At 39.4% G+C, this 26,885-nt stretch overlaps 1 protein-coding gene across 1 annotated transcript in view; it reads left to right on the top strand.

Moving 5' to 3' along the window:
* The window catches only part of CNTNAP5 (contactin associated protein family member 5), an 829,028-nt gene that overhangs the window by 706,374 nt on the left and 95,769 nt on the right, over positions 1-26,885 (top strand). Inside the window, exons 14-16 of the mRNA XM_036857137.1 lie at positions 974-1,130; positions 18,053-18,180; positions 18,357-18,527. Coding sequence (XP_036713032.1) covers positions 974-1,130; positions 18,053-18,180; positions 18,357-18,527 — 456 coding nt within the window. The remainder of the gene's footprint in view (positions 1-973; positions 1,131-18,052; positions 18,181-18,356; positions 18,528-26,885) is intronic.

Genomic DNA, 26,885 nt, shown 5'->3' with positions numbered 1-26,885 from the left:
TGACAAGGACAAGACTCAAAAATAGTTTTCTGTTAACTACATAAACCAGAAATTAGAGGTTGCATCCTAGCTTTGTATGGGTTAAATATGACATACATTTCATTGACCTATGCAGTATTGACCTTCATAATATTTCTTTTGTCCAAATCTTTGAACTTCAAATATTGTGACTTCTCTTTAAAAAATTCAAAAGATATGGTAACCCTGGCGTTAATCTTTGTCATGACAGAAATCAGTGTGGGGTAAGATAGGGCCACCCTCTCCTCTGAGCCAACACTCTCCCCCTCACCTTCGTGTCCACCCTTCCCCACAGTCTACCAGAAACTGAGAACTAAGGTCGGGCTAATATTGGCCTTCATGCTACTATTTATCCTTTTGTAGTTTTAAAAGGAAATTAATTTTTGTATCTATATATTCAATATTTTTGGTCTAAGATCTAGCCCAGTTTACTCAATTGTGATGCCTGCCTGATTTGGTTAGCATGTGAGCTTGTGACCCTGAGTCTAAACATTGTGATTAATCAATATTCTATTATAGAAATGCTTTTCATGAAAGTGTTGTTTATATGAGCACATGTATATAGATATCTCTCTCTGTGTGTATATATATAGAGAGAGAGATAGAGAGAGAGAAAGAAAAGGAAGGAAGGAAGGGAGGGAGGAAGGAAGGAAGAAAGAGAAAGAAAGAAGGATAAAGAAAGAAAGGAAGGAAGGAAGAAAGAAAGAAAAAAGGAAAGAAAGAAAGAGAGAACAGAAGGGAAGGAGAACAGAAGGGAAAAGAGGAAGGAAAGAAGGGAGGGAGGGAGGGATATATATACATTGCACGTATGTATGAACATATGTGTATATATATGTGCATACATACGTACAATGTATATATATCCTTCGAGACATTTTCATCTCAGCTTTTGTGACGTCCTCTGTGCTCTTTCAGGCTTGCTCCACTCTGACTTGTGAAGCATCTTGTCTTTCAGATGGAACCCCATTGACCTGGTGGATCGGACGGTCCAATGAAAGACACCCCTACTGGGGAGGCGCCCCTCCCGGAGTTCAGCAGTGTGACTGTGGCCTAGACGAGAGCTGCCTGGACATTCGACACTTTTGCAATTGTGACGCTGACAAAGACGAATGGTAATGGGCGTCCTGATCCCTCTGCACTCTTGGAGGAAGCCCACGAAGGGATGCATAAAATGTCCCCTAAGATAAAAGAGCATGGATGAGAGATTCAGTATGAACTAGGGCTCCTGAATAACGGTGATTGCTTTAACTTTGGGAATTTCTAGTCCTCGTACTTTCAGGGCTATTGCTGAAGTTTGTAACGTAAAGCCTGTTGCCACACCATCACCTCTTTATATTCTGAACATTCCATTTTCAACAGGAGAATGAAATGTAATATTTAGCTTTGCGATTTAGTCAGCATGTCTGTAATGTGTAGAATATAGGCTTTGGGAGAAGGTGTGGGAGGTAGGGATGTGTAATTATACAGACTGTTTCTTTCTTCTCCCATTGTCCCACTGATGATCCTGTCACTGGCCTGCCCTATTACTGCCACTAAAAATAGAGAAAAGAAAATTTATATTTATTAAACACCTATTTAGTCCTCATAACAAGCTATTAATTCTTTTTTTGTATTTTTTTGTATTTTTTATTGAAGCATAGTTGATTTACAATATGTTAGTTTCAGGTGTACAGCACAGTGATATATATATGTGTGTGTGTGTGTGTATGTATATGTGTGTGTGTGTGTGTGTGTGTATATATATATATATATATATATATATATATATATAATTTTTTCAGTTTCTTTTCCCTTATAGATTATTACAAGATATTAAGCATATATCTTGTAATAATCTATAAGCATATATCTTGTAATGATCATATATTCCCTGTGTTATACAGTAGGTCCTTTTTTATGATTTTTTAAAAAATTTTGTATTGGAGTATACTTGTTTACAATGTTGTGTTACTTTCAGGTGTACAGCAAAGTGATGCAGTTATACATATACATATATCTATTGTTTTTCAGGTTCTTTTCCCATTTAGGTTATTATAGAATATTGAGTAGAGTTCCCTGTGCTATACAATAGGTCCTAGTTGATTGTCTATTTTATATATAGTAGTGTGCATATGTTAATCCCAACCTCCTAATTTATCCCTCCCCTCCCCTTTCTCCTTTGGTAAACATAAATTTGACAGAGAAAACAAACCTATTAATCTTTCATAGTTTTCTCACTTTTGCATCTTAAGGTAGAGGAATGTAGATTACAGAGAGGTTAAATACTTTTCTCAAGATCACACAGGTCTATTAAGAGGCAGATCCAGAATTTGAATTCAGGTATAGCTGAGGCCAGACTCTCTCTTCCTCCCCCACAGCAAGTTACTTTTGTAGATAAAGTTTAGTTTTAGTTCTCATGGCCATCACATGTAGTTTTCCTTTGCCCTCCAGGTCAACTGCTTTTTTTTTTTTACTGTATTGATTATGAAAATATGCATAGAACATTTCCAAACCCACTTTGGTTTTGACTGAATTTAAGACATTCTTTGGTTTTGGCTTTGTAGTTGTACTTGCTTCATCAAATGCTGCTCAAGTATAGTTAAGAGTTCCTCTGTCAACCTGCTGTCAACCTAGTGGAAATGGCTTTTAAGTACTTTCCCTTCACTGTTTAAATTGATAACAGCAGGAATGTTTCAAATAAAATTTTAGGTCCACTTGAAACCTCAGTTCAGTGAGGAAAGGACCAAGAACATGAATCCATCAGGTTACATTAGATGGACCACAGCTTCAGAATGTTGTAGGGCTGCTTGGGCCCCAAGTCATGTGACCTGAGTCTGATCTCAGAGAGACAGCAGTGAGCAGTCTTGAAGCAGGATCTTAGTTCCCTGCCTAGGAATTGAACCTGAGTAGCCTGGATGAAAGCTAGGAATCCTAGCCACCAGTCCAGCAGGGGCTAGAGACTAGGAGCAACATTGGCCTGACTCTTGCCCTCGTTGGAAAGCAAGACTGTTTCAAGGAGGCAAAAACTGCAGAAACAGGTACAAAGTTTATTCTTAGAAACACAGCCCAACATGTGGGAGAGCACACAGGGAAGCAGTTTATTTAGACAGAAGCAAAACAGGAATACACACCCAGGGAGAAAGAGTGTGGGCCTTCTCCCTAATGAGGAGGACCACAGTAACAACGTGATTAAGTCATTTATGTAGAGGCAGTTCTTCCGGGTCTTTGTTCTCCTCTGGCCAATTATTTTGCTTCTTTTCCCACATCCGACCTGTCTTAGGGCCCTTCCCAATATGCGTGCACATCTTTTTGCCAAGATGGATTCCAGCGTGGAGGCCTTTGGGAGCTTTGACAACACTTACTATGGGATGGCGCCCCCTCCCTTTTTGACCCCAGAGGAGCCTTCCTGCACATGTGCTGTCGGGGAGGTCTCCTTGACCTCAGGAGTGATAGATGTGGCCCTCCTATCTCTTTACTCCAGGAGAGCTCAGCTCCTGCCGTTAACTTTGTCCTTGGAGTGTTAGGGAAAACAGAGCTCCAATTTACTCTGTTTGACAAGCTCCCCAGCTGCTCAGACCAGGGGCCCAGCTATCTTCTACCTCAGGTCCTTTCTCCTAACATCACGATCTTCACAGGGGTCAAATCAGATGCAGTTGACTGGACTTCTCCATTCTGTGGGCTCCCACTCTACCCTGCAGAGCCCTCTATCACATCTTGGAGGCCTACAAACCAAAAATAACTCTTGTTCTGTTTGGAGACTGTGCCTTTTTTAACATTATATCCCTGAAGACCTACTCTTTGTAGAGTAGAAGATGATGGTAGTTAGCTGAATAGATGAATGTAGAAGACCTTTGAGGAGGAGGAAGGATCCCAAAATGGCATGTACAAGCTTGAGAGATGTGTGGGAAGTCTAAATGGTTGTGTGGCCAGGAAAACATAGTCAAAATCCTCTGCAACCAGCAGCTTAGATTTGCTCAGTTTATTTTGATTTTTTAATTTCCCTTCACTATGCTGACATTAGAAATCCATAGATTTATAGACTTACATGGAAACATGTTCATTTTATTCTGTATAATCAGAGAAGTTGGTAAGGGGGGTAGAATATAAAGAGTTATTGAGAAGGGGAAGTATTTCTCCTAAGTGCCTTCAATTCTCACTCGCTTTTTGGCTGCATTCTTGATCTTTGCTCACTGTTTCCTTTCCTTTGATGAAACTCTTTCCATACCGAATGCTGCCTCAGTGCCTTCCCTTCCTAGAGTACAAATGACCATGCCTGGGCTTAATTTAAGGAACACTGAGGAGCAGTGCTGGAGAATCACATCACATCACTTAAAAGTGGAAAATTAGACCATCATATTGAAATGCTGCTACTCTCTCTTCTCCAAGACTTCCCACTGATCATCTCTTCTACTCTGATTCCAGCCTCTCCCCCCTTTGACCGTCTTACTCGTTCACTAACCTTTGAACCCCTCCTATTGACTTCATCTTCGAGGTTGTGCTCAGAGAAACTTTTCCTCAACTCTGGTACCATCATACCTCTTCCAACATGGGTTATTGCATATTTCATAAGCCTTTCCTCTTCCTTTAGAGCCAGGGGAAAAGCCTCATCATGTGCCACTTTCTGTGACCAGCAACCTTGATTAGGACATGGACATTTTAATTTTAGATGTAGATTTTGTTCAACAATCAACCTACGAAGGATCAAGAGAAATGATTTGAACTTCCCTTTGTAAAGATGCCCACTTTACCCTTGGCTGTCCTAGAGTTATGTTGATATCTCATATATATATATTATACAGGGTATAGTATATAAAATACTAAGAACATTTCAGTATATGATAGGTAACATTGTTAAGTGACAATGTTTTCTAGGAGTTGCAATATAGTAAACTGCTATCTACTAAATACTATACAAGCCTGAAATCAGTTTTCTGATTCACTTTACCAATCCAGGTGAGATCAGGAATTTCCTTCTATCATTCTCATGAGGGAGCAGATTCTGATTTAACTCTTCTAGATTTCACTGTCTTAGGACAAGTCATAACCTGTCATAAACGATTCTGGAAAATAATTTATTATAGAGGCAACTGTACATACTATTCCAGCTGACATTTACTCATATATCACATGTCTAATGAGTGCCTACTCTGTGCCGTCAGGCAGTCTGCTGTGCAGAAAAAGTCAAGGGCATTACAATCCCTGCCCTTGAGGAACTCGCAGGACAGTGGAAAAGAAAAGGCTAGTTATTTAGCAGTAAATGTAACAGCGTGATGACTTCGGTTATAGACAGAAGCACACATGTGTCAACCTGGGGTGCCCATGGGCTGGGATAGTTCGATTTCAAGGAAAAGTGTAGTTAAGTTCTGAAGGATCAAAAGAAGTGAGCTAAAGTTAGTGTAGTACAGGTAGGTGCTGCCATGTATTCAGACACAGAAATGTGAAATAATATAAAAATCACTACTTCCCCAAAATATAAGTATCTTGGTGTAGTTTTTGCACAGTTTTCATGTGGGGAACTTACAGGAGATGTAGGCAGGGGAGAAGGTCAAATCCAGATCACGAAGCTTCTTGTATGTGAAATAACAATGAGAGAGCTTTGCTTTGTCTGTAACAGGGGTTGTGGACATAGAACATACATTCAGAGTGAAACACAGCAGAACCTTGTGGAAATGCATTCATTATGTAAATATTCAATTCTATTATTTACTACAGAAAGGTAAAGCACAAAAGCTGGCACTACTATGAAATGGTCATATTCTTTAACATTCTTCCAACCTGATTCTTAGATAACATGTGGTCCAGCTGGCTTTTCATACATTTCAAACTTTTGTTTCCGACAAGCATGCCCCTTTTGGTGTCCAGGTGCTTCTAAGAAAGCTCAAACATATTTACCTTATAAACTTCCCTTAAGTTTCTGCTCTTGGTAAAGTTAGTCAGAATACTGATGTGGGCTGGTATAGCATTTAGTAGATAGCAGTTTGATATATGACGACTCCTAGATAATATTGTCTCTTAAAAATGTTAAGTATCAGAGAAAGACAAATATCCTATGATGTCGCTTATATGTGGCATCTAAAAAAGTGATACAAATGAACTTATTTATAAAGCAGAAACATTCACAGACATAAATAACAAACTCATGGTTACCAAAGGGGAAAGGTGGTGGGGAGGGATAAATTGGGAGTCTGGGATTAACATATACACACTACTATTAACATATACACACTACTACTACTATATTAACATATACACACTACATAAAATAGATAATCAACAAGGACTTACTGTATAGTACAGGGAACTCTACTCAATACTCTGTAATAACCTATAATGGAAAAGAATCTAAAGAAGAATATATATATACACATATATATATCTGAATCACTTTGCTTTACAACTGAAACTAACACAACATTGTAAATCAACTATACTCCAATAAATTTTTCAAGTTAAATATCATGAAAAAAAGTAAAATTAAATTACAAAATGAAAAAAATGGGGAAAAAAAGTTAAGTACCGTATGCTGAAGTGTTCTTAGTATTGTATATACTATATCTCATATCATTATCCCAACAACCCCTGAGGTTGGTTTTATTAACTCCTTTCCCCAGAAAAGGAACCTGAGGCCCTGAGATGCTAAGTGGCTTGGATAAGGTCACATGACTAAGGGGGTAGAGTTGGAATTCCAGCTGAATCCAAAGATGCCCTGCTGACTACATCCAGCGAGCTGCTAAGTTGGCATTTGGGTTACGGCAGCTGGTGAGGATGCCAAAGGGACCCCTCCCAGGGCATCTCAGATCACGTCACTGCACTGTGCATGTTGCTTTCTGCTAAGTCAGGTTGCTCTGAGGGCCTCAGCTATCTTCCAAGACGCTGATAATTGGTAATATTTTATTCTGTTTTAATTAACCTCTGTAACTGAATCACCTGCTGTCATATATTTCAGTGAAGCCCAAGTAAATGGGGAAAATGAGTATGTTGTGGGTAATGGGTGAAAGTAAGGCAGCTCGGAAGTGGAGGTGAGTGGAAGAAGGAAAAAAGAAGTAATTCAAGGAACACCCAAGGCACAATTCCTTCTTAGAATACTAAAGAGAAGCCTCAGGGAGATGTGGATCAGGTGTACTATGGAGCTGACTTCTCCTGGGGTTTCCATCCCAGCTAAAGAACTAAACAGGAAGAAGAAAAAAAAAAGAAATGAGAAAACTTGTCATGAATAACAATCATCTCACAGTAAATGATTGTTTGCAAAGGAACTTCTCTTCAACATAATGATTCAGCCTATAGATATCCCCCCAGTCAAGTGTTCTCTGATTTAACCACGTCAGATGGATGGGCTGCTGAGAGCAAGAAAGAAAACTGGCGGCAGCTCCAAGCCTGGGGATCGCACAGGAGAGGGTTGGGCTGTGTGAGGGGTGGAAACAGTCATCTGGGTAGAGGGGTACAAAATGGGACACAAAGGATGGTTGTAGAGGGATAAAAAGGATGGTTGGGTGGTGAGAAGGAGAAGGCAGAGAGATGGTCCAAAGTGTGCCTCTTCGTGATGGCCCATGGCCCGGATGAAAAGTTTTCTCATCCAGACAACCACGTAGAGCTAAGGTGAAGCTCTCTTTTCTAACAGCAGGACATTCTTTTATTTATTCATAAGCAAGTACAGACATTTTTATGTGAGTTTTAGTAACTCTGTTCTTTGCCTCTTGCCCTTACTTCACCCTTGTATAAAGCGACATGGCACAGAACAGAAGGAGAAAATGGTATAAAGTTTAAATTCTGGTTATCTGATCATCCAAAAAAGGAAACTTATTGTTCTTTTTTTTTTTAAGCAGGATATTTAAGGGATTTTTTTTTTTTTCTCTCAGTATGTGGAATCCTGGAGCTTCAAACTACTCTTTAGCCCTAGAATCTACTTCTCTGCCACAGAGAGATTGTTTAATAAATGGTGTTAAGCCATGAGTGAAAGATAGGTGAATGACTCCTGTTAAATACCTTTTTACCTCTCTGTCTTTTGGTACGTTGGGCCATGGTGATTCTAGAATTAACTGATATTTGCTGCATTGTTGGCTGTTACCCACCTTTTATTATCTCACCAGAAATATTTACTCAAAATTTAACCTCAACTTTTTGCTGCAGCTTGATTTTCTCCCAGCTATCAAGGAGTAGTTAGAAGTGATCACGCTGCTCCCAAAGTTATCTTTTTTTTTTTTAATTTTATTTATTTTATTATTTATTTTATTTTTGTCTGTGTTGGGTCTTTGTTGCTGTGTGCAGGCTTTTCTCTAGTTGCGGAGAGCGGGGGCTACTCTTCGTTGCGGTGCACAGGCTTCTCATTGTGGCGGCTTCTCTCGTTGCTGAGCATGGGCTCTAGAGTGCAGGCTCAGTAGTTGTGGTGCCGGGCTTAGTTGCTCTGCGGCATGTGGGATCTTCCCGGACCAGGGCTCAAACCCATGTCCCCTGCATTGGCAGGCGGATTCTTAAACACTGCGCCACCAGGGAAGACCAAAAGTTATCTTTTTAAACATTTGTCTTGAGCTGTTCTGTTTGTAAAGACGTGTCTAATCCAGCCCCAGGACCTTGACCTTCACAAGGGCCCTTCACTCCTTTCCCTGGAGACTTAATGAGACAATTGCCTTTAGGAAGAAGATGCTGGTTACATCCAAGAGTTTAGAGTTTTGCTGTTTCCTCACGTAGGATATTCTTTGCTCTCTCAGGCCTCCTTTGATTTCCCCAAAATCTCCACCTCTGGGATCTCCACACTCAGTGCAGTGAGGATGCTTCAGACTCGGTAGTGCCCTAAATGGGGCAGGAATTCTGAATCCTGAAAGAAAAGAAAGGCTCTATCTCTTATTTTAAAAAATAATATTGTACAATCTCAACTGGTGGCAATTTTTTATTCATGAATGTATTTATGAGCTATTCCATGTAGAGATTAGGAAGGGTTTATCTGGGTTTTTACTCACTCAGTCCCCAAATTCCACATGCATCTAGCAATGTAGTCAGAGCCAGAGCCTTGGGTTGGAAAGAGTATGCTTGGCAATAGTAGGTTCTTCATACATTAACTTCTGAGTGAATGAATGAATGATTTTTTTTCCTTTCTCCCCATACTCTCTTCCTAGAAAACTATGCCCTCCCCTTGCTAGGTATGTTCTGCTGTTTTATTCCTTAAATTGTCACTTAAAGCATATATCCTGGGGCAACTTGATACTGATTTGTTTACACTAACAATCCCATGACTGTGTTTTGGATTGTTTTTATTTTATTTTTATTTTTTTTTTATTTATTTGTTTGTTTGTTTATTTATTTATTTTGGCTGTGTTGGGTCTTTGTTGCTGCATGCAGGCTTTCTCTAGTTGCGGCGATTGGGGGCTACTCTTCATTGCCATGCACGGGCTTCTCATTGTGGTGGCTTCTCTTGTTGCAGAGCACGGGGTCTAGGTGTGCGGGCTTCAGTAGTTGCACAGTAATTACACATTTTGGGTAATTGCAAAATTGTGAGTATCAGAAATAGATAGAACTCAAAGTCAATATCAAGATTAAAAGTTTGCATTTCTTTAGTATATTTTATACAACATTTTGATTTGGGCAATTATTGTATACCAAAATATTATCATTTGACTTAAGAATGCAGTGAGACTTTGGCTTCTATTTTAATGTGCCTACGTGCCACTAAGTAGCATTACTCACCTAACAGTAGTTCTTACTCAGGACCAAATTAGAGGAGCTGCTTACCTTTTTGTCTGCTCTTTAAGTTTGCTTACAGCTCTCAGTTCTGATTCATCCAACTGAGGTTTCTATATTTAACAATGCACAGGGAGAATAATTTCTCCTGATTTTTAAAATTTAGGAGTTTTTTATTACAAAATAAACATGTCCTATTATTATTGTAAAAAATTCAAATATTGCAGAAATATTAAATAAAAAGGAAGCTCCTTCCTCACTATCACTTCGGATCCTCTTACTTCCACCCAACATGTAAAATTTTATACCTAGAGATAATAGTGGGGCATATAGGGCACATCTACATATAAATATCTTCCTATGCACATACCATATTTATTAATATGCAAGTTCATTCAGTTTTTACGAAATGTGAGGTTGTATTAAATGTGTTATCTGCAGCTTGTTTTTCTACATGAACTACGTCTTGAAGAGCTTTGACTTGGCATCATTAAATAAGCATAAACATGAATGCCTCCTTTCCATTTCAATGGCTGCAAAGTGTAGTTGTATCATAACTTACAGTTTATCAGACAATAATAAACATTTTATTTGTAAATGATGTTTTACTCTTAGAAAAAAATATTGCAATGAACATTTTTGAGTCTTGACATACTTTATTTTCATTTTTAAAGTTATTATTGCTATCACATAGATTTCTGGCTTAGAATTGTTAAATCGTCCACTTTTCTATTTTGATGAATGTGGCCAAATTGTTGAAGGGACTTAGGACTTTATACAGACCACAAGGGAGTCAGTTCAGAACTGGCCTCCCTGAGTCTGTGGTGAAATGATACTCTCTTTGAGCAAGTGACTTCACCACAGAACTCACTGGGGGTCAAAACAGAGCCACACAGGGAGACGTTAGTTACAACCTCCTTTGGCTCAGAACTTGCTGGAACCCTTCAGCAGGTGTGGTCAACTCTGACATGACCCTGGTGATGTTGTATTCCCCTTCCGTTCTTTCTCTCGGTGTTTGTCATTTCTATCACGCCTGGTCCTGCTCTGAGATCCATGGCAACACTTTCAGCTACTTACAAATAAATAAATTCTCTGCATTATTTTCAAAAAGTAGAGTTTTCATCATTAAGAAGAAGAAGGAGGAGAAGGAGGAGAAGGAGGAGGAAAAGGAGGAGAAACAGTTTTATCTCCTTTGCAAATCTGCCTTCTAGATTTTTAGTGAAAATATCATGAAGTAGTACATGTAATACACTCAGAACACACACAATTGTGGCTACTTATGCTGGCAGCACCCTCGTTTTCGGGATGTAAAATATAATTGACCTCTATGTAATATCATATTATGTACTGGGATGGTCAAATCCTGTATTTGTCACTTAGTGACTATCATTTAGCCTCTCTGAGCTTCAGGCTCTTGTTTGATTTAAGAAAAGAAAAAGAAAACCAAAAAGAAAAAAGAATGCCTATCTCTGGGGAGTGCTGGCTAAGTTGGCATTAATTTGCTCGTCTAGCAGATATGCCAGGTATTTAGTTCTCAAAAATGTGTTAGTCATCATTTTTATTATTATTTTCTTTATTTTTACAGTATCTTAAATGAACTATGAGGCAATATTGACTTAGAGAAGTTAAACTAATTTCTACGAAAGCTATACATACATGTATGCAATAAAATGCATAAGATAACTAACTAGCATACCAAAGCAATCAAATATATCCTTCAGCCATCACACTCTAGGTGAGATAAGGAAAGAGCACTGAAAATGCTTTTCCCCAAAATGGGGCTGCCCTCTGAAAATTCACTGGTAAAACTCACCATGTCATGGTTGGGGTGGTCCTGCCTCCATGGAAATCAACCAGGAGACTGCTTGTTAAATGTGTCACCGAAGAGTTTGTGGACTCCCAGAATTCCTGTCAAGGTGACCTATGTGTAATCTCAGAGAATGCAAGGCTGGAAAATCATTGCAAATTAGTCAACTGAAACCTAATCAAAGTGTATCTCGTGTGGAGAAAGCCTGTGTAAATGGAATGGGGAGAGTCAGCCCGAAAACCACAAGGATAACTCAAGGACTCAGGGCCAGGTTATTCCAGCCCTGCCTGGAGAAGATGTAGACGAATGTAGGAAACACAGCTTCCACTCACGAGAGAGCCGCTCTCTGCAGGAGCCAGAAGAGGCCTGGGGATCAGGAGAGCACACTGGTTATGGCAAAAGTTTTGGTTCCAACCCTAGCCTCTCCACTTGCCAACAGTGCCCCCTGAGAAGTTGTATCTCCTCTCTCAACCTCTGTTGCCTCTGCTGTACAAGGCAGGCGATGTTATAACGCCATCATAGGGCTGTTCTGAGGGTGAAACAAGATCAGGTGTAAAACTCTATTCGTGTGCTCACCTGGCCAGGGAAAGGCAAGAGGTGGCTCCCATCCTCAGGTCCTGAGATGTGAGATACCCAGCTGAACCCCAGAGCCATCAGTAGGTTTAAGAATAGCAGCCCCACACCCAAGCAGGGCCTCTAACGTATGGATCTTTTTCTTTAGGAAGAACTCCTCCAGTAAAAGGCAAGGGTGGCTTTAAATTGCATTCTATTTTCTACTCTAATATGTTAAATATTTTGGAATTGGGACCCTACCTGTAAGAGATAGAGACTTCTTTACAAGGTTTGACGCAATAAAATACATCTTGTGGTCCACATGTGTAAGTATGTTTCTGGAGATGTGGACAAGAGTGAGAGGGAGGGAGGGGGTGGAGTGAGGAAAAGCAGGGGGCAGGTCAGGTAACTGTCTCCCAGGCCCAGGCCGACTCTGGGCCTCAGAGTAAAACTGAGGCCAGGAGGATGAGGATAGGGCAGCTGAACAGAGACCTAAAGATGGGGAGTTTGGTGGAAGTTGTTGGTCAAGAATGAAGGAGGAAGTGAGGAAAAGAGGAGAAATGAAGATCCGCAGGTGTACGGCCTCAGCAGCTGAGAGCCTGGGACCAAGGCATTGACAGAACTGAGTAACAAGTAGGGTGGCCGATCCTTGGGGAAGTGACCAGTGGAGGGGGTTGGGGCATATTAGTTAAGAGATGACGGATGATTGACGTCCAAAGGAGATCTTTCACAGGCAGTTGAATGAATATGTATTCCTCGGAAAATGCATGTGAGTGTGTGAGTGTGTGTGTGTAACAGGAAAGAAAGCAGCACTGTAAAATGCTGCAGCAACGTGGAGTAAGTGAGGGACTGGCATTTCCATTCTGTGGAAATGAGCAATTCTCTGAAGTTTCAGGGGACTGAAAGGAGAAGAGGTCAGTTTTGGTAGGTCTGCGAGGAGGGTGAGAGAGAAGAAAGAATGCAGACTTCCTGTGAAGATCTTTTATGGCACTACTGAATCTTTCTTTCTTTCTTTCCTATCCAGAACAGGTTAATCCAATGATGCCTACAAAAAACCTTCAGCCTTGCTAGTAGTTTTTAAAATCAGTTTTATACTCATAAAATCCAGAGAGCCATTTACATTTCGTAACAGTAAAGTAGCATTGGGTAAACTTTGGCTGTATTCATATACCAAGACCAGATTTTGTTTTCTCACATCTACTTGAGAAGAGCCCTATGGCTTCAGGTTTCTTAAAGTATTTACAGAAGAAATGTAGTTTCTGAAAATGTTAAATATGTGCCAACATCGTCTTGTTTTGCCCCTCATTTTTCTTATACTAGGGACTGAAATCAAGACTCTGGGTATGACATGGTCAGTGTGGGGCACAGCTAAAGGGATATTATCCTCTGGTGTGGACTTGTCTGTGTGACCACAGTCAATGTTTGCACTTGCTGTTTTGTCAGCCAAGTGACCCTTGAGCTCGTTGTGAGCTTCTTGTCATCTAATCCCTTAGGTTCTTATTTTTTTTTTTAAGTCTCAATACGGAAGACAAAAGGGAAATAATGCCTTAACCAAAGTTAAGATAGAATTACTGTCAAGCATCGATATGGCATTTAGACTTGTAGAGCTGTTTATGGGCCTCATCCTGGCTATTCCTCTTTTGCAGCCACAGCAAATGGAGGGCTTCATGTCTCCCACTCAACAGAAAGGTATGCAGAGTTTCCTGAGAATAATTCATTCAGGGTCACACAAGGGCTTCCAAGGGACCTGAGGTCTTGAGTTCTTTGCATAATTTTCTAGGTTTATCTACCTTATGAATAATGTGTTATTTGTTACTTTTGGGTGACTGAAAGAGAGAAGAATATAAAAAGGAAAAAAATCTCTCTTTATCAGCTCAGTCACCCAAATGATGCTATAAAAAGAATTGCAATAGTTAACCAAAAACTGGCTGACAGAAAAAACAAAAAAAAAGGCAGTATGTGAGTTTTCACTGCACTTTAATGATACACTAAAGAAATCAATAGCCCCTGTTCTGCTCTGCAAACCTGATTTTGGTAAAGTCCCTAGATTCAGATAGAGAAACTGAGAGGAGACCACATTGGCTAATTCTGTGCCGTACTTTTGCTCTTGAGAATATTTGAGTCTTTTCCCTAATGTGCATGTTTTATCATTAGGTTACATGTGTTTCTTTAGGACCATGTGTCTGTTATCTATTCTTTGTGCCCTTCAAGCTTCCATAAGCTGGGATCTTCAGCTGGCCAACAGTGGGGCTCTTTTTCCTTATTTTCCTTTTAAAAGTTCTTTGTATTTTACATTTTTTTTTCACACTTGACTGGGAATTTCAATAGCTATTTATTGAATCCTTACTATGTGATAGTCAACATGTTAATTTTTATATACATTATCTACTTTGATTTATACAACAACATCGAATTAGTATTATTATCCCCATTTGAGAGATTAGGAAACTGAGTCCCAGGCTGACCTCATGACATCATACAACCCGTGTGTTGAGGCACATGTTTTAAGCTAGGTCCGTCTGGCCTAATGACAATGCTTTCCCACTACCACACAATCATTTTTGTACTTATAAAGTACATAAGCACCCTGTGCCTTTAGGAAGAGTCTTGTATATTGTTCCAAAGGAAGACAAAGTCTGTAAAGTGTTTGCCCTTGAGAAGACGAGTTCATACAAAAGCCAAAGGAAAACAACTTCGTGTGTAGAACATCAACTCTACAGCTGCAGTTTGTATCATTTTTTATGCCACCCCCCAAATATTCTACCCATTAATACTTTGAAATGTTTGAATCAGCCTTGTCGCTCACACATTGAATTAAATCCAAACACTCTTCTCACTGTGATGCTAGAGCATGAATGAACTTGCAAAGTCCCTTGATGCCCAGGTGGCCTGTAGGCTGAACACAGCCCTCACCTGTGTTTTATTGGTCAGTTTTAGTGCAGTGTTGATTCCCACCATACTTTTGTTTTTTTTTTTAAGAATTTTAAATCCATTTCTAAGATTTGAAAAATTGAGAAGTTTTACGTTGATATTCCAGTCTGGCCCACTGGTCCTACATTCATGAAGAGCATAATTACCTGTTAGGAATGACTATCACCATCTCCTGTAGACAGAATACTACTTCCTCCCAGTCTTCCTCTTGTTCTTTCTCTCTCTTTCCCCCGACACTGAAGCTGTGTGTCATGTCCCATTTATCACCTAACACAAAGCTGGCTTTGTTCATTTTTATTACTTTCCTGGCCCCTGTAGGCATTTGAGTTTGTGTCTACCACATTAAACAACTTTGGAGAGATTTTTAGATTTTATATAAAAAGTATTTTTGGTAATATGCTCTGCATCATCAAACTAAATATGAAGTTCTTTTTCTCTTATTTGGAAGAGATTTTTATTCTTGGAGCGATTTTGTATATTCCAACACTTTGGCGCCAGGACATCAAATTGATACAGACAAGATGCCATAGTGTATGAGGGAGACAGTGGTTGGCACTGATGGACAGACTTCAGAATCTACCATTTTCACCTTGAAAATGAAAGAAAAATTGGGGAGAAATAAAATCCTATAGTAGTGTAGAGTTTCTACAGGAGTTTGGTCTTTATTCCACTTTGGTTACTTGAAACTTGCTTTGCAATGTCTGCTTGAAAAAATATTAGAACATGAAGATTCTACTTTTATTCTGTGTATATGTGACATTCATAGGTGTGCTTTCAAATAGACACAAGAATCTTATTCCAGATCCTTTGATTGGCCTCTAAATACAGGTACTCAAATTATAGACAATGCATAGTGCATTTCTTTACATTTTGGGTGAATAGACCTGTCAGGTGAATATTTGATTTTTTTTATAACCAAGATGAATTAGTGCGTTTTTCTACAGATCTCAGGAGTTGTATGTCTAATCTTAACATTTAGTTTTCCACAATGTTCTGTGTAGTGTGGAGGCCTCCAAGACAGAATCATAGCTGGATGTATGAAAAGATAAATTGACTTGCCTGAGGCTGCAGTGATTCAGGGGCAAAAATGAGAGCTCAAATGAGTGTTAACACTACTATTTTTGAGCATTTACCATAGATCAGGCACTGTGACTATATCACATCATTTAATTCTCTCTATAACTCTGTGATATAGACATTACCTCCATTTTTCAAGTGAGGATACTATGGAATCTGAGAAATAAAATAATTTGCCCAAGCTAATGCAGGTGGAAACTGGAGATCCGGGATTTCAGAACAAATCTGTGTGCTTCTAAGTCTATGTCCTTAAAGCACTTCATCACACTACTTGGATCTTGCCGTGCATCCTTAATTCATAGTTTGACACATTATTTTCTTTGTCTCTAGACTCAGAGCTGTAAATAATATGCAAAGGATGATGAAATATAACATTGATTTTGAGTGGTTTTTTTTAAAATTTTTATTTATTTATTTATTTATTTTTAGCTGTATTGGGTCTTCGTTTTCGTGTGAGGGCTTTCTCTAGTTACGGCGAGCGGGGACCACTCTTCATCGCGGTGGGCGGGCCCCTCACCATCGTGGCCTCCCTTGTTGCGGAGCACCGGCTCCAGACGCGCAGGCTCAGTAGTTGTGGCCCACGGGCCCAGTCGCTCCGCGGCATGTGGGATCCTCCCAGACCAGGGCTCGAACCCGCGTCCCCTGCACCGGCAGGCGGACTCTCAACCACTGCACCACCAGGGAAGCCCGTTGAGTGTTTTTTGAGTGTTGTGTTGATGTCTTTGTGTCTACAGAGAAAACCAATATGAATTTGCTCCTCTGTGTTCTCATAAACAAATTGCTGCATCATATACTTTGCCTTGATTGTTGTGGCTTGGTGCCGTGTCTCCCAATTCCCAGGAACAGACAAGATAATCCATCCTGTGCTTACCTGAGGCTGTGTAGCTGGACAGTCCAACCCACCCATGTGCAATTATCAGACTGCCTTATATAATTCAGTTCAGCTCAGATTAACATATATTTATGGCATACTTGTTAAATTTAGGGTTGAGATAGACACCAAGTGACCAGACCCCTGCCCTTTCTGCCCTGTGGCCGTAGACAAGTTATCTCATATCTCTTAGCCTCAGTTTCCTCATTTGTGATGGAAATAATGGTACCCACTGCATAGGTGTGTTACTTTCCCCCTAGTATATTTCTTGCTCAAAATCACTGCATATTCATTCAATGCCAGTTTCTTACTTACATTTCCTTTTTACTCTCAGTAAAATGGTGTGTCCTTACCATGAGTCCAAAAACACAACTCAAAAAAAAGGGAGATGCAAGAGGGAGGAGATATGGGGATATATGTATATGTATAGTTGATTCACTTTGTTATAAAGCAGAAACTAACATACCATTGTAAAGCAATTATACTCCAATAAAGATGTTAAAAAAAAAGGGAAACTTGGATAGCTTAACCCCATTCATTTTTAACTTTCTTGTCAAAGGATGACTAGTCAGTTTCCTAGTTGCATAATTAACAGAGACAAAGCCAGAGTCATTAACTACAAAGATCTCTAAAACATAGGAAAAAAAAAAAAAGCAGCAAACCACCTAGAGTTAAAAGGTGATAAGAAACATCCTAAACTGATTAAAACCTGTTGGCAGGTGGCTGAAACAAGTCCTTGGAGTGATTTTAAGTGGCTTTGTGATGCTTATTTCAAGTTAGTTACTGAGATAGCCAATCTCTTCATGGAAAGAGAGGCAATGTTTCATGTTCCATCAGCACTGCATTGGGCAGGTGGGATGCTGTGAGCTATAAAAAGCAGCAGCCAGCTCTGTAAACTATCTGCTTTTCTGGAAAGACTTAAGGAAGATGTAAAATGCTCTTGTTTTTGGAAGCTGGCCATGGGTTTTGTAATTGGCATCCCAGACTTTCACGCATACCTATGAGATGAAAGGCCCTCTGTTATTCCCCTGCTGCCCCAACCCTGCAGCAACCAGCCAAATCACTTTTGAAAAGAGGAGGCTTGTTAAAGAATCCCTAGATTATCCACATTTTCTCCTCTCTTTTCTTAAATTTATGTTTTGCAGGACAAATGATACTGGCTTTCTTTCCTTCAAAGACCACTTGCCTGTCACTCAGATAGTTATCACTGATACCAACAGATCAAACTCAGAAGCTGCTTGGAGAATTGGTCCCTTGCGTTGCTATGGTGACCGTGAGTACTAAATTGAAAGAAGACTTCTCTCTGTCTTACATAAGCACAAGATGTTTTATTCCCTTATCCTTTTTCCCTGCAGTGTCCCCCAGTCTTGAAAATTATCTACATGCCTAGTGCTTTCTTGTACCCCATTCAAAAACAATGAACCATACTCAGGATTTTTTCATTTGCAGGACACTTCTGGAATGCGGTATCATTTTATACAGAAGCCTCTTACCTCCACTTTCCTACTTTCCATGCGGAATTCAGTGCTGACATTTCCTTCTTTTTTAAAACCACGGCTTTATCTGGAGTTTTCCTAGAAAACCTTGGCATTAAAGACTTCATCCGACTTGAAATAAGCTGTAAGTGTTCTCATTTATGAATTTAGTATAACTGGTCAGCAGAAGTTTTAATCTTATCTTTGCCGCCAACAACTAGTGTATTATTTAGATTATCAAATTGATCTCCCTGGGCCTCTGTCAAATTAACAATGATAATTTCTAGTTCCTCCTTATGTTTTTTGTTTTATTATTACTTACCCGTATTTAAAGAGTCATTCTCTCTTCAAACTAGTGCATTCCCAAAATTCCCATAGATATTTATTTACAGTGTCTTTTATCTGATCCATGGGCATTTATTACCTATTCTTTTAAGCTTCCACACCATGGAACTTTTTCACTGCAATTTCTATGGCTGGAAACATTAGTATTCTGCATTCTATTTATACTTGAAGTCAAATTTTTGTTGTACTTTTTCTCTGCAAGTAATTTCTTGGCTTATTTCCCATCACCAGGAGTATGTGACTGACCAATAAGAATTTCCATTGTTTCTCTACCACTTCACCGTGAACAGGGGTGTATCTAGTGAGTTTGGTGTCAGGACATGGATCATTTTTTAACATCCCATCTCCTATATACAAGTTATATTAAGAAATAATCATAAAGTTAAATGAAAAGTAATACAAATGCAGATGTGGAAGTGTTCTGTTAATGAACTTTTATATGTAATCATGCCAATAAAAATATTCCAGTACAAAAAAGAAACACAATACAATAAAGAATTTTAATCACATTCATTCATTTTTTATATAAAAGGGAAAAATACCTACATATTGGTCTGTTCAAGTAATAGTAGTAACATTAAAAGTTCTGTTCCTTAGACTTGACTTATGCAAATTTGTGAGTTCATCAGAATTGATTTTCTTTGCATGTTCATGTTCAAAAGAGAGTATATTCAGATTTGTCCGTTTATCTTCTCTCTTACTGATCAAAGGATACTTTTTATTAACTTTAAATTTAAAATGTTTTTCACATTAAGCAATAGATATAAACATTTTAGGAAAGATTTTAAACATAAGGCTAAATTTGATAGAGATTCATAAAAATCCCATTTTACAATAAATTCCAGAAATTGCTATAATCTCTATGTACTTTTTTCACGATCAATGTTAGCAACTTTCAAATAGCTCTGAAATAAAAAAAAAATCCACTAAAATATTTTTATTAGAAAATTCATCATGGGTTACTATTCTACTTGGTGAAACCTTACAGAGTTCCTAAGGTTTTGGAGTTGCTTAAGCTCTCTTTGGGTGCAATTTGTGTTCACAGCCCCTGTGGTACTATATATTCCTTGTTTCAACAGGAGATCTGAGTTAAACAATGATAGCACAGTAACTGTAAAAATGGGAAATCAGAAATTGAGTTCTTATTCTTAAAAACAAACACATATTTGAGTCTGCATGTTCAGGAGCCAATGGTACGTCAGGAGTTCTCTATATTAACTTCCCTCTTGAATATAATATGTGGTAGGTAATAAAATGTACTACTTGAAGCTTACACATTATTAAAAATTAATACTAACATCAACATTTGTTACAACTTAAACCTACAAAAGTTCCCCTCCCCCCGGTGGAGGAATGTTTCACTGCTGACATTATTTAGAATTACTGGTGTGTGGCAATAATAAAAAACAGATCTACTTTTAGTTGCTTTTGCTAGTTTTCTGATTCTCTGCATTCAGTATACGCACTTCTTTCTTATACACAAGGTGGACTGCTCCCGCCATCTTGCCCTTATTAAAGCCGTGACCATGAAGACTTACGCTTTTCATTAGGTGCCTCATTTACCTGGTTTTAAATGCATGTTTTCTATGGTTTGATTGTGGCAAGTGACCATATTACAATAATAATGTGATAGCATGAAATACCCTTGAAAACCTAAGTAATAATGTCTTAGCAACAGAAACTTTGAAATTTGAGAGCTCCAGAAAAAGAGACAAAAGTGCTGGCTGGAGGAGATGGCTGAAGTGCACGTACAGGTCTCCTGCAGAGCACAGAGCAGCTAAGTGTTTCTTCTGCAGCTACAGCACAATACAAGGAAAGGCATCTCTTTAACTGGTAGTTGTAATCTCCTTTTACTCCAATGATTTAGACTCTTAATGGCAGGAAGATCTTGTGGCTTTAGTGTGAAATAAGATCCCTCATAGCTACCTTGGCCAGGCTTTAAATATGCGGAGTTGAGTGCCAGCCATTTCATAATATGGATATAATAACCTCAATGTAAATTTAATAACAATCAGGCCCTAAGGCCTTTCGATTCATTAAAGCAGCAGCAAATGTCATGGCATATTATCGCAAGGTAATGAGTGATGATTTAGTGTTAATTATATTTCAGTGTCCAATTTGTTTGTACTTCCTCATACTATATTTTGTCCTTTGGGTTGCACAAAAATGTTTTCAGTGCAAGTGGTATTAAATTGGATAAAAATTTAAAATCCATTGATGTCATTGTTCAACGCACACTTTTTCACCAGATCAGAGAATATGTATTTTTTGAAAGAGGAAGATTTTGTATAAACTTTATTAAAGTACGAGGCCTCAAAATTTTCAAAATATTTTGTTTTATTATTATTATTTAAAAGGAAAAACAAACAAACAAATGGGGCTTATCTTTCATTTCTTACTAACAGCTGCACTCAACCTATGTCTTTTACACAGATGGAATTTTCACCCTAAAGTGTTCATAGTAAGATTCCTCTACAGATCAGCTTCTTAGAAAGAAAATGGCCTTCACATAAATGTAGTAGATTTCTCAAGTAGATCTCTTCCTCATCCCCAAGGAGTATTCCTCTGTAACTCTCCAAACAGAAGTTTTCAAAATTGATGTATCTGAATTGTTGGACAGGGAACAAGAAGTTTACATAAAATTTTCAATTTCTTTCTTTCTGGGTCACTTCCAACTAAGACATTTGAATTGTGTAGCTTTAAGATTAGTCCATATTCTATGAAAGACAAGATGTTTCATTATGTCCTCAAGTCTTAATGGATTTGTTTCAAATGAGACTGAGAAAAAAATAGCTATTTTGACAATTAGCTCACAAAGGCTGTGCAGGTTGAAACAATATTTTGGAGTGGATGAGGGATCAGAAGGAAATGGCTGTTGAGATCAGTATGGCATAGCAGAAAGAGGCTACTGGTTAGAACCCAATGTGGATTCTAATTTCTGTTTCTCTAACTCTAATTGTGAGCAAGTTCCTCACCCCTTCAGTGCTTATTTATGAAAATGGAATTGTCGATGCCCGTATGTCAATCAGATGCATTTGGCTGCAATTAAAAGAAAATTCAATCTTAACCGGTAGACACAAGGATGGGAATTTATTGGTACCAGGACACGTGACCAAGTCTGGAATTGGTGGGGCACTTTATTTCTGGTTGGATTCAGGAGTTTAACAAATGTTAGCAGTGGTCTAATTTATTTCTCTTCCTGCTCTGACTTCTGAATCTCTACTTCCGTCAAGGCTATCTTTCCCTCAAGAAGGAGCCACATTTCAGCTGGTGGGAAAGCACTTCTTTGCCAGCTGTCCACACCATCCTCCTGATATGCAACTCCTCTGACTACCTAGGAACAAATGCCTCTAGACAGGGAAGTAAAGATTTCAGACTGGTTTTGCCAGAGCCCAGCCTTACCCCTTGGGTGGTAGGGGCAGCTAGCTGAACTTAAAGCCTGTAGGGGAAAAAAAAAAGTCATTTTCACTCCTAAAAGTCTGAGTTCTTGGCTGAGAACCATGTGATAAAAGACAGAATAACAAGAGGAAAAACAAACAGAAGTTTGTTAACATGTATACCTCATGTAGGGATGGGAGATACCCAGAGGAAATGAGTGACTCAACGACGTGGCTTAGAACTCCAGTTCATATGACATCTTAAAAAGAGAAAAATAAATTTTTGGAGAAATAATAGGATAAAGGAAAGCAGTTTTAGGCTTCGAAAGCAGAGATAAAGGCTAGTTAGTCAAGTTTGTTATGTAGATTCTTCTGGTGGCATCTCGAGGCTGATAGGGTCTAACGTTGTCTCCAGGTGATTAATGTTTGTCCTCTTGGTAGAGAGGGGAGGAGGGATGGAGGAACAACTAAATCTATATCTCTATCTCTATCTCTATCTCTATATCCTCATCTATATTTATATATCTAGAAATTTGAGTTCTGACTTTCCGATGTATCATATCAATAATATTACCAACTGTGATGGTAACTTGAAGATACAATCCTCAGATCCTCAAGAATAGGAAAGATTAATTCTAATAATAATTACATTTATACTGAATGGTTGAGTACTCTACTTAGACATAGTACTGAATGTTTTATATTCATTATTTAATTTTGTTTTCAAATAATCTCATCTATAATCATGAAGATATTGCATTATGATTTTCATGTTCAACTCACAGTCCAATATGCAGATGAGGAAGGTGAGCCTTGAGAGGGTAAATAACACACCCAGCATCACCCAGTAAGATTCAGAATCCAGGATTCAGTTCTCTGTTCATTCGAACAGCTCCCTACTCCGCTTTGCAAAACTGTCTCAAGAGCCAAGAATGTTAGAAGGTGAGAAAATAGCATGATATTCCTCCATGTTTTGAGGCATAGGACATTCAGCAGGTCTTTACAGCTTAATGCAAAACTGCGTGTGCTTTTTTTCTGGAATAGGAGCCACAGTTGTCATCAGCTCCTCCAAGAGTCCATGTCTCCAAAAATGTTTAACAATATTTCATTTACTTCTCATTCTACAGATGAATACATGGGAGGTCAGAGAGGTTAGGAGACTACATTAAGGCCTTGCATCTTCTTCTTTATTCCATTATGGTGCCTGAGACATCTCACATGCCTGACCTGTGTAGGGCTGAGAACACAGAGATGGTGTCACAGTTTGAGGAAGGAAGAGCATTGTACAGGAGCCTTAGAAGGCGTCTTCTCATCTTCTAGGAGCACTTGGTGTAAAATTTCTCGTGCTTGTGGCAGGTTCCTCCACTTGACATGCCCCTTCTTGGTCAATCTGCTCAAAAGTACACCATGAGCTCATTTTGTTTCATTCATCTCTGCTTAGCACAGGCCCTGGCTGGGTAAAAACCCACTGAAAGGCTCCAGTGACTCCTTCGCTTTGTCTTGAACCATAGGGTGTAAATGTTAAGGGAGGATATTTGTCAGAGAGTTGGGGAAAGAAGAGGGTAAATTCATGATAGAGGTAATGCTGCCACTGGGCCTCCAGCTTTCCCATTTAGAACCACTGAGCTATGCCCATGTCCCCAGCAAATGAGATCTAGTTGACGTTGGCCTCGGGTGTCCTGTCCACCAAGTCACTAGGCAGTGTTGGAGGTATCACCATGTACTTACATTTATTTTCATTCAGTTTTTTCCAGGCACCCGTATTATATATCTAGCTTTAACTGCCCGGTAGGGACTGCATAGGTTTTGGGGATTGTGGTTTTCTCATAGGACAAGTGGGTTCAAAAGTGAGCTCCAGAGACACATCACCTGGATTTAAATCCTGACTCTGCCCCCTCTCGGTTGGAGCAGCTTCTCAGCTATCTGTGGGTCAGTTCCCTCCTCTGTAAAATATTACCTTTCTCATAGGATTGTAGGGAGTTGATTCATGAAAAATGCTTAGCAGAGTGCCTGGGTCATGGTAAGCGCTCAATAAATGTTAACTATTATTATTGCGTTTCACTGATTCTCCCCTAGTTCTAGGAGGAGTGAGTCGAACATAGTAGGTCTTTAATAGTGACTTGAATAAAGTTAAATAATAATAATTTTAGAAGGTTTTTAAGGAACCTAACACCTTGGTATAAAACAAACAAAAAAAAAATTAAAGAAAATTTAAAAATTGCATTTAGTATGTGCCAGGTAACATTTTAATGAATGAAATTTTAGTTTGATGGGAGCTTCCTGTATACAAGGCCCAATCCTAGGTTCTGGGTGTCCAATGAATGAAGTGTTCATCTGCAGGTTGCAGACTAGCTGGGGAGACAGACCATAAACAGATCATTATACAACAGAGGGATAAATGTTGGGGCAGAGATAAGTGCAGACCAGAAACTAACAAGGAGGTAGTGGTGACAGGGGGTGGCAGGCCGTCACAGCAGTGGAGCAAGCCTTCCTTCCACAGAGACGTGCTGTCTGCGTGGAACTGGATATCCACAAGACCAGCTTTGCAGGAAGACTTTTAGCAAAATCTTTAGCATTCCTCCCCTTCAACCTCAAGAGTCTTTACCTATGTTTTTAGAGAGAAATACATTTATGCTCAATATCTCAGTAATTGTTTATTTGGTCTCAAGATAAGCAGGGCTGCAAGGTAGCATTGGTGGCCTGATAAGAAACAGGCAACGGCTCAAAGGGCCAACTTCACTCTTATTTAATCTTGTAATTGTTGAATCTGATTGCTCCCTTCAATTCTGTTTCCGTTAATGTGTGGGTTTATGAGCCAAAGACAACTGACCTGGGTTGGTGAACCATGCCACGGTGATGATAATAATAACAATAGCTATCATTGTTGAGTACATCCTACACGCCAGGCACAGTTCTAAGAACTTTGTCAGGGTGAATTTATAAACAACTTGACAATTAGGTATTGTTTTTATTCCCATTTTACAAAGGAGAAAAGTAAGAGGTGACAAGCTTGAAAACTTACCTCAGGTCTTGGGGGTGCCAGAGCCCATGTCTCAAATCCCATTTGTAAAGCTTCTATCTTATTGCCTCTCTTTGCGGTCAGGGCTCACATTCACCAGGAAGCAAAACAATTCAAACTCTCTGCTACTTGAAATTCTGCATACTGGGGGCTTCTTATACCAAGGCTGGCTTTCTGTTAGGGTTTAAAGGCTGAGGAAGGAGTGGTCCAGGGTGATGACTGACCTTTGGTATTGCTGAATATTCAGATCTGTTAGTTGATGACCTTGTCAAAGAAATACACATGTCCTATCTCGGGTGTAAAGGAGGGGGGCCAACACAAGTTGCTGATAAGGAGGGGAAGGTCTGGAATATGAAGGCTCCTGTTCCTGAGAGGGGACTGTCTTCCCCTCAACTTCAATTTATAATTTACCTCTCCACATCCTTCAGATTTAGAATTCTTACATAATAAAAGAAAATACAAGAAGATATACTAAAATAGAGAAAAAAGATGGAGATTATACTTTTGGAGTCAGATTCTACTTACTATCAAGGCAACTTCAAGCAAATTATTTCCATTTCTCTGAACTTTCATTTTCTCACCCATAAAATGGGCATAGAAATGAGACCTTTCTCATAGAGTTGCTTTGAGGATTGAAATGAGAGAATCTATGGGCAGTGCTTAGTACAGTGCTCCTCAGAGTGTGTGGTACTACTGTGCTGCTGCTACTTCTCTCTCTCTGTTAATGGTGATAACACCACTGTCACCATCCCCATCATCACCATGACCACCACCATCACCACTATCACCACCGCCACCATCCTCACTACTACCATCACCACATCACCTTCACCACCATCATCATGACCACCACCATCACCATCACCACCATCACCATCACCACCATCACCATCACCATCACCACCATCACCATCACCACCATTACCATCACCATCACCACCATTACCATCACCATCACCACCATCACCATCACCACCATTACCATCACCATCACCACCATCACCATCACCACCATTACCATCACCATCACCACCATCACCATCACCACCATCACCATCACCACCATCACCATCACCATCACCTCCATCACCATCACCATCACCATCACTATCATCATCCCTATCACCACCACCGTCATCGTCACCACCACAACTATCACCATCATGGCCACCACTGTTATCTTCCTGTCATCATCATCATCAACATCATCATCATCACAGGTAGCATTACCCCTGACTGGCTCTTTCCTGTCTTGTACGATAAACAGATTGCTATAGAAAGGCAGAAAGGGTCATGGAAGGAGCCCCGCGTGGGGAGCTGGGGGGATAGGGTTGTGTTTGTTCCCAGACACTGCCACTTGCAGTGATGCAGACAAGGCACTTAAAATTTCTGAGCCTCCTTTTAAAAAAAAGTCATAGGAATAGCATGAATTCTTGTATCATATGTATTGATGAAATAATCCATTATAGAATAATATATATAATACACATAATAATATGTTATATATATATGAAATACATTATTATAATATGCATAATGAATAATACCAAGCACTGGACTTCCCAGGGTGTGGTCTTCTCCTTGCAGGAGTGTAGCTGCTTAGCTAACCAAGTGTCTATAGCTGTCCATGAGGACACAGTTGAAGTCAGAACAGATCCAGAAAACCCAGAACCCTGGAGCAGATGCATTTTGTCAGATCAGCATCAGTGACACTGGTCCCTATCCTGTTTCTTGAATTCTCACAATGAGAACCAACTGGGAC

The sequence above is a fragment of the Balaenoptera musculus genome, chromosome 7 (genome assembly GCF_009873245.2).
Source record: "Balaenoptera musculus isolate JJ_BM4_2016_0621 chromosome 7, mBalMus1.pri.v3, whole genome shotgun sequence".
NCBI lineage: Eukaryota > Metazoa > Chordata > Mammalia > Artiodactyla > Balaenopteridae > Balaenoptera > Balaenoptera musculus.
Note: the sequence above shows the minus strand (reverse complement) of the source record. Positions and strands in the feature narration are given on the sequence as shown.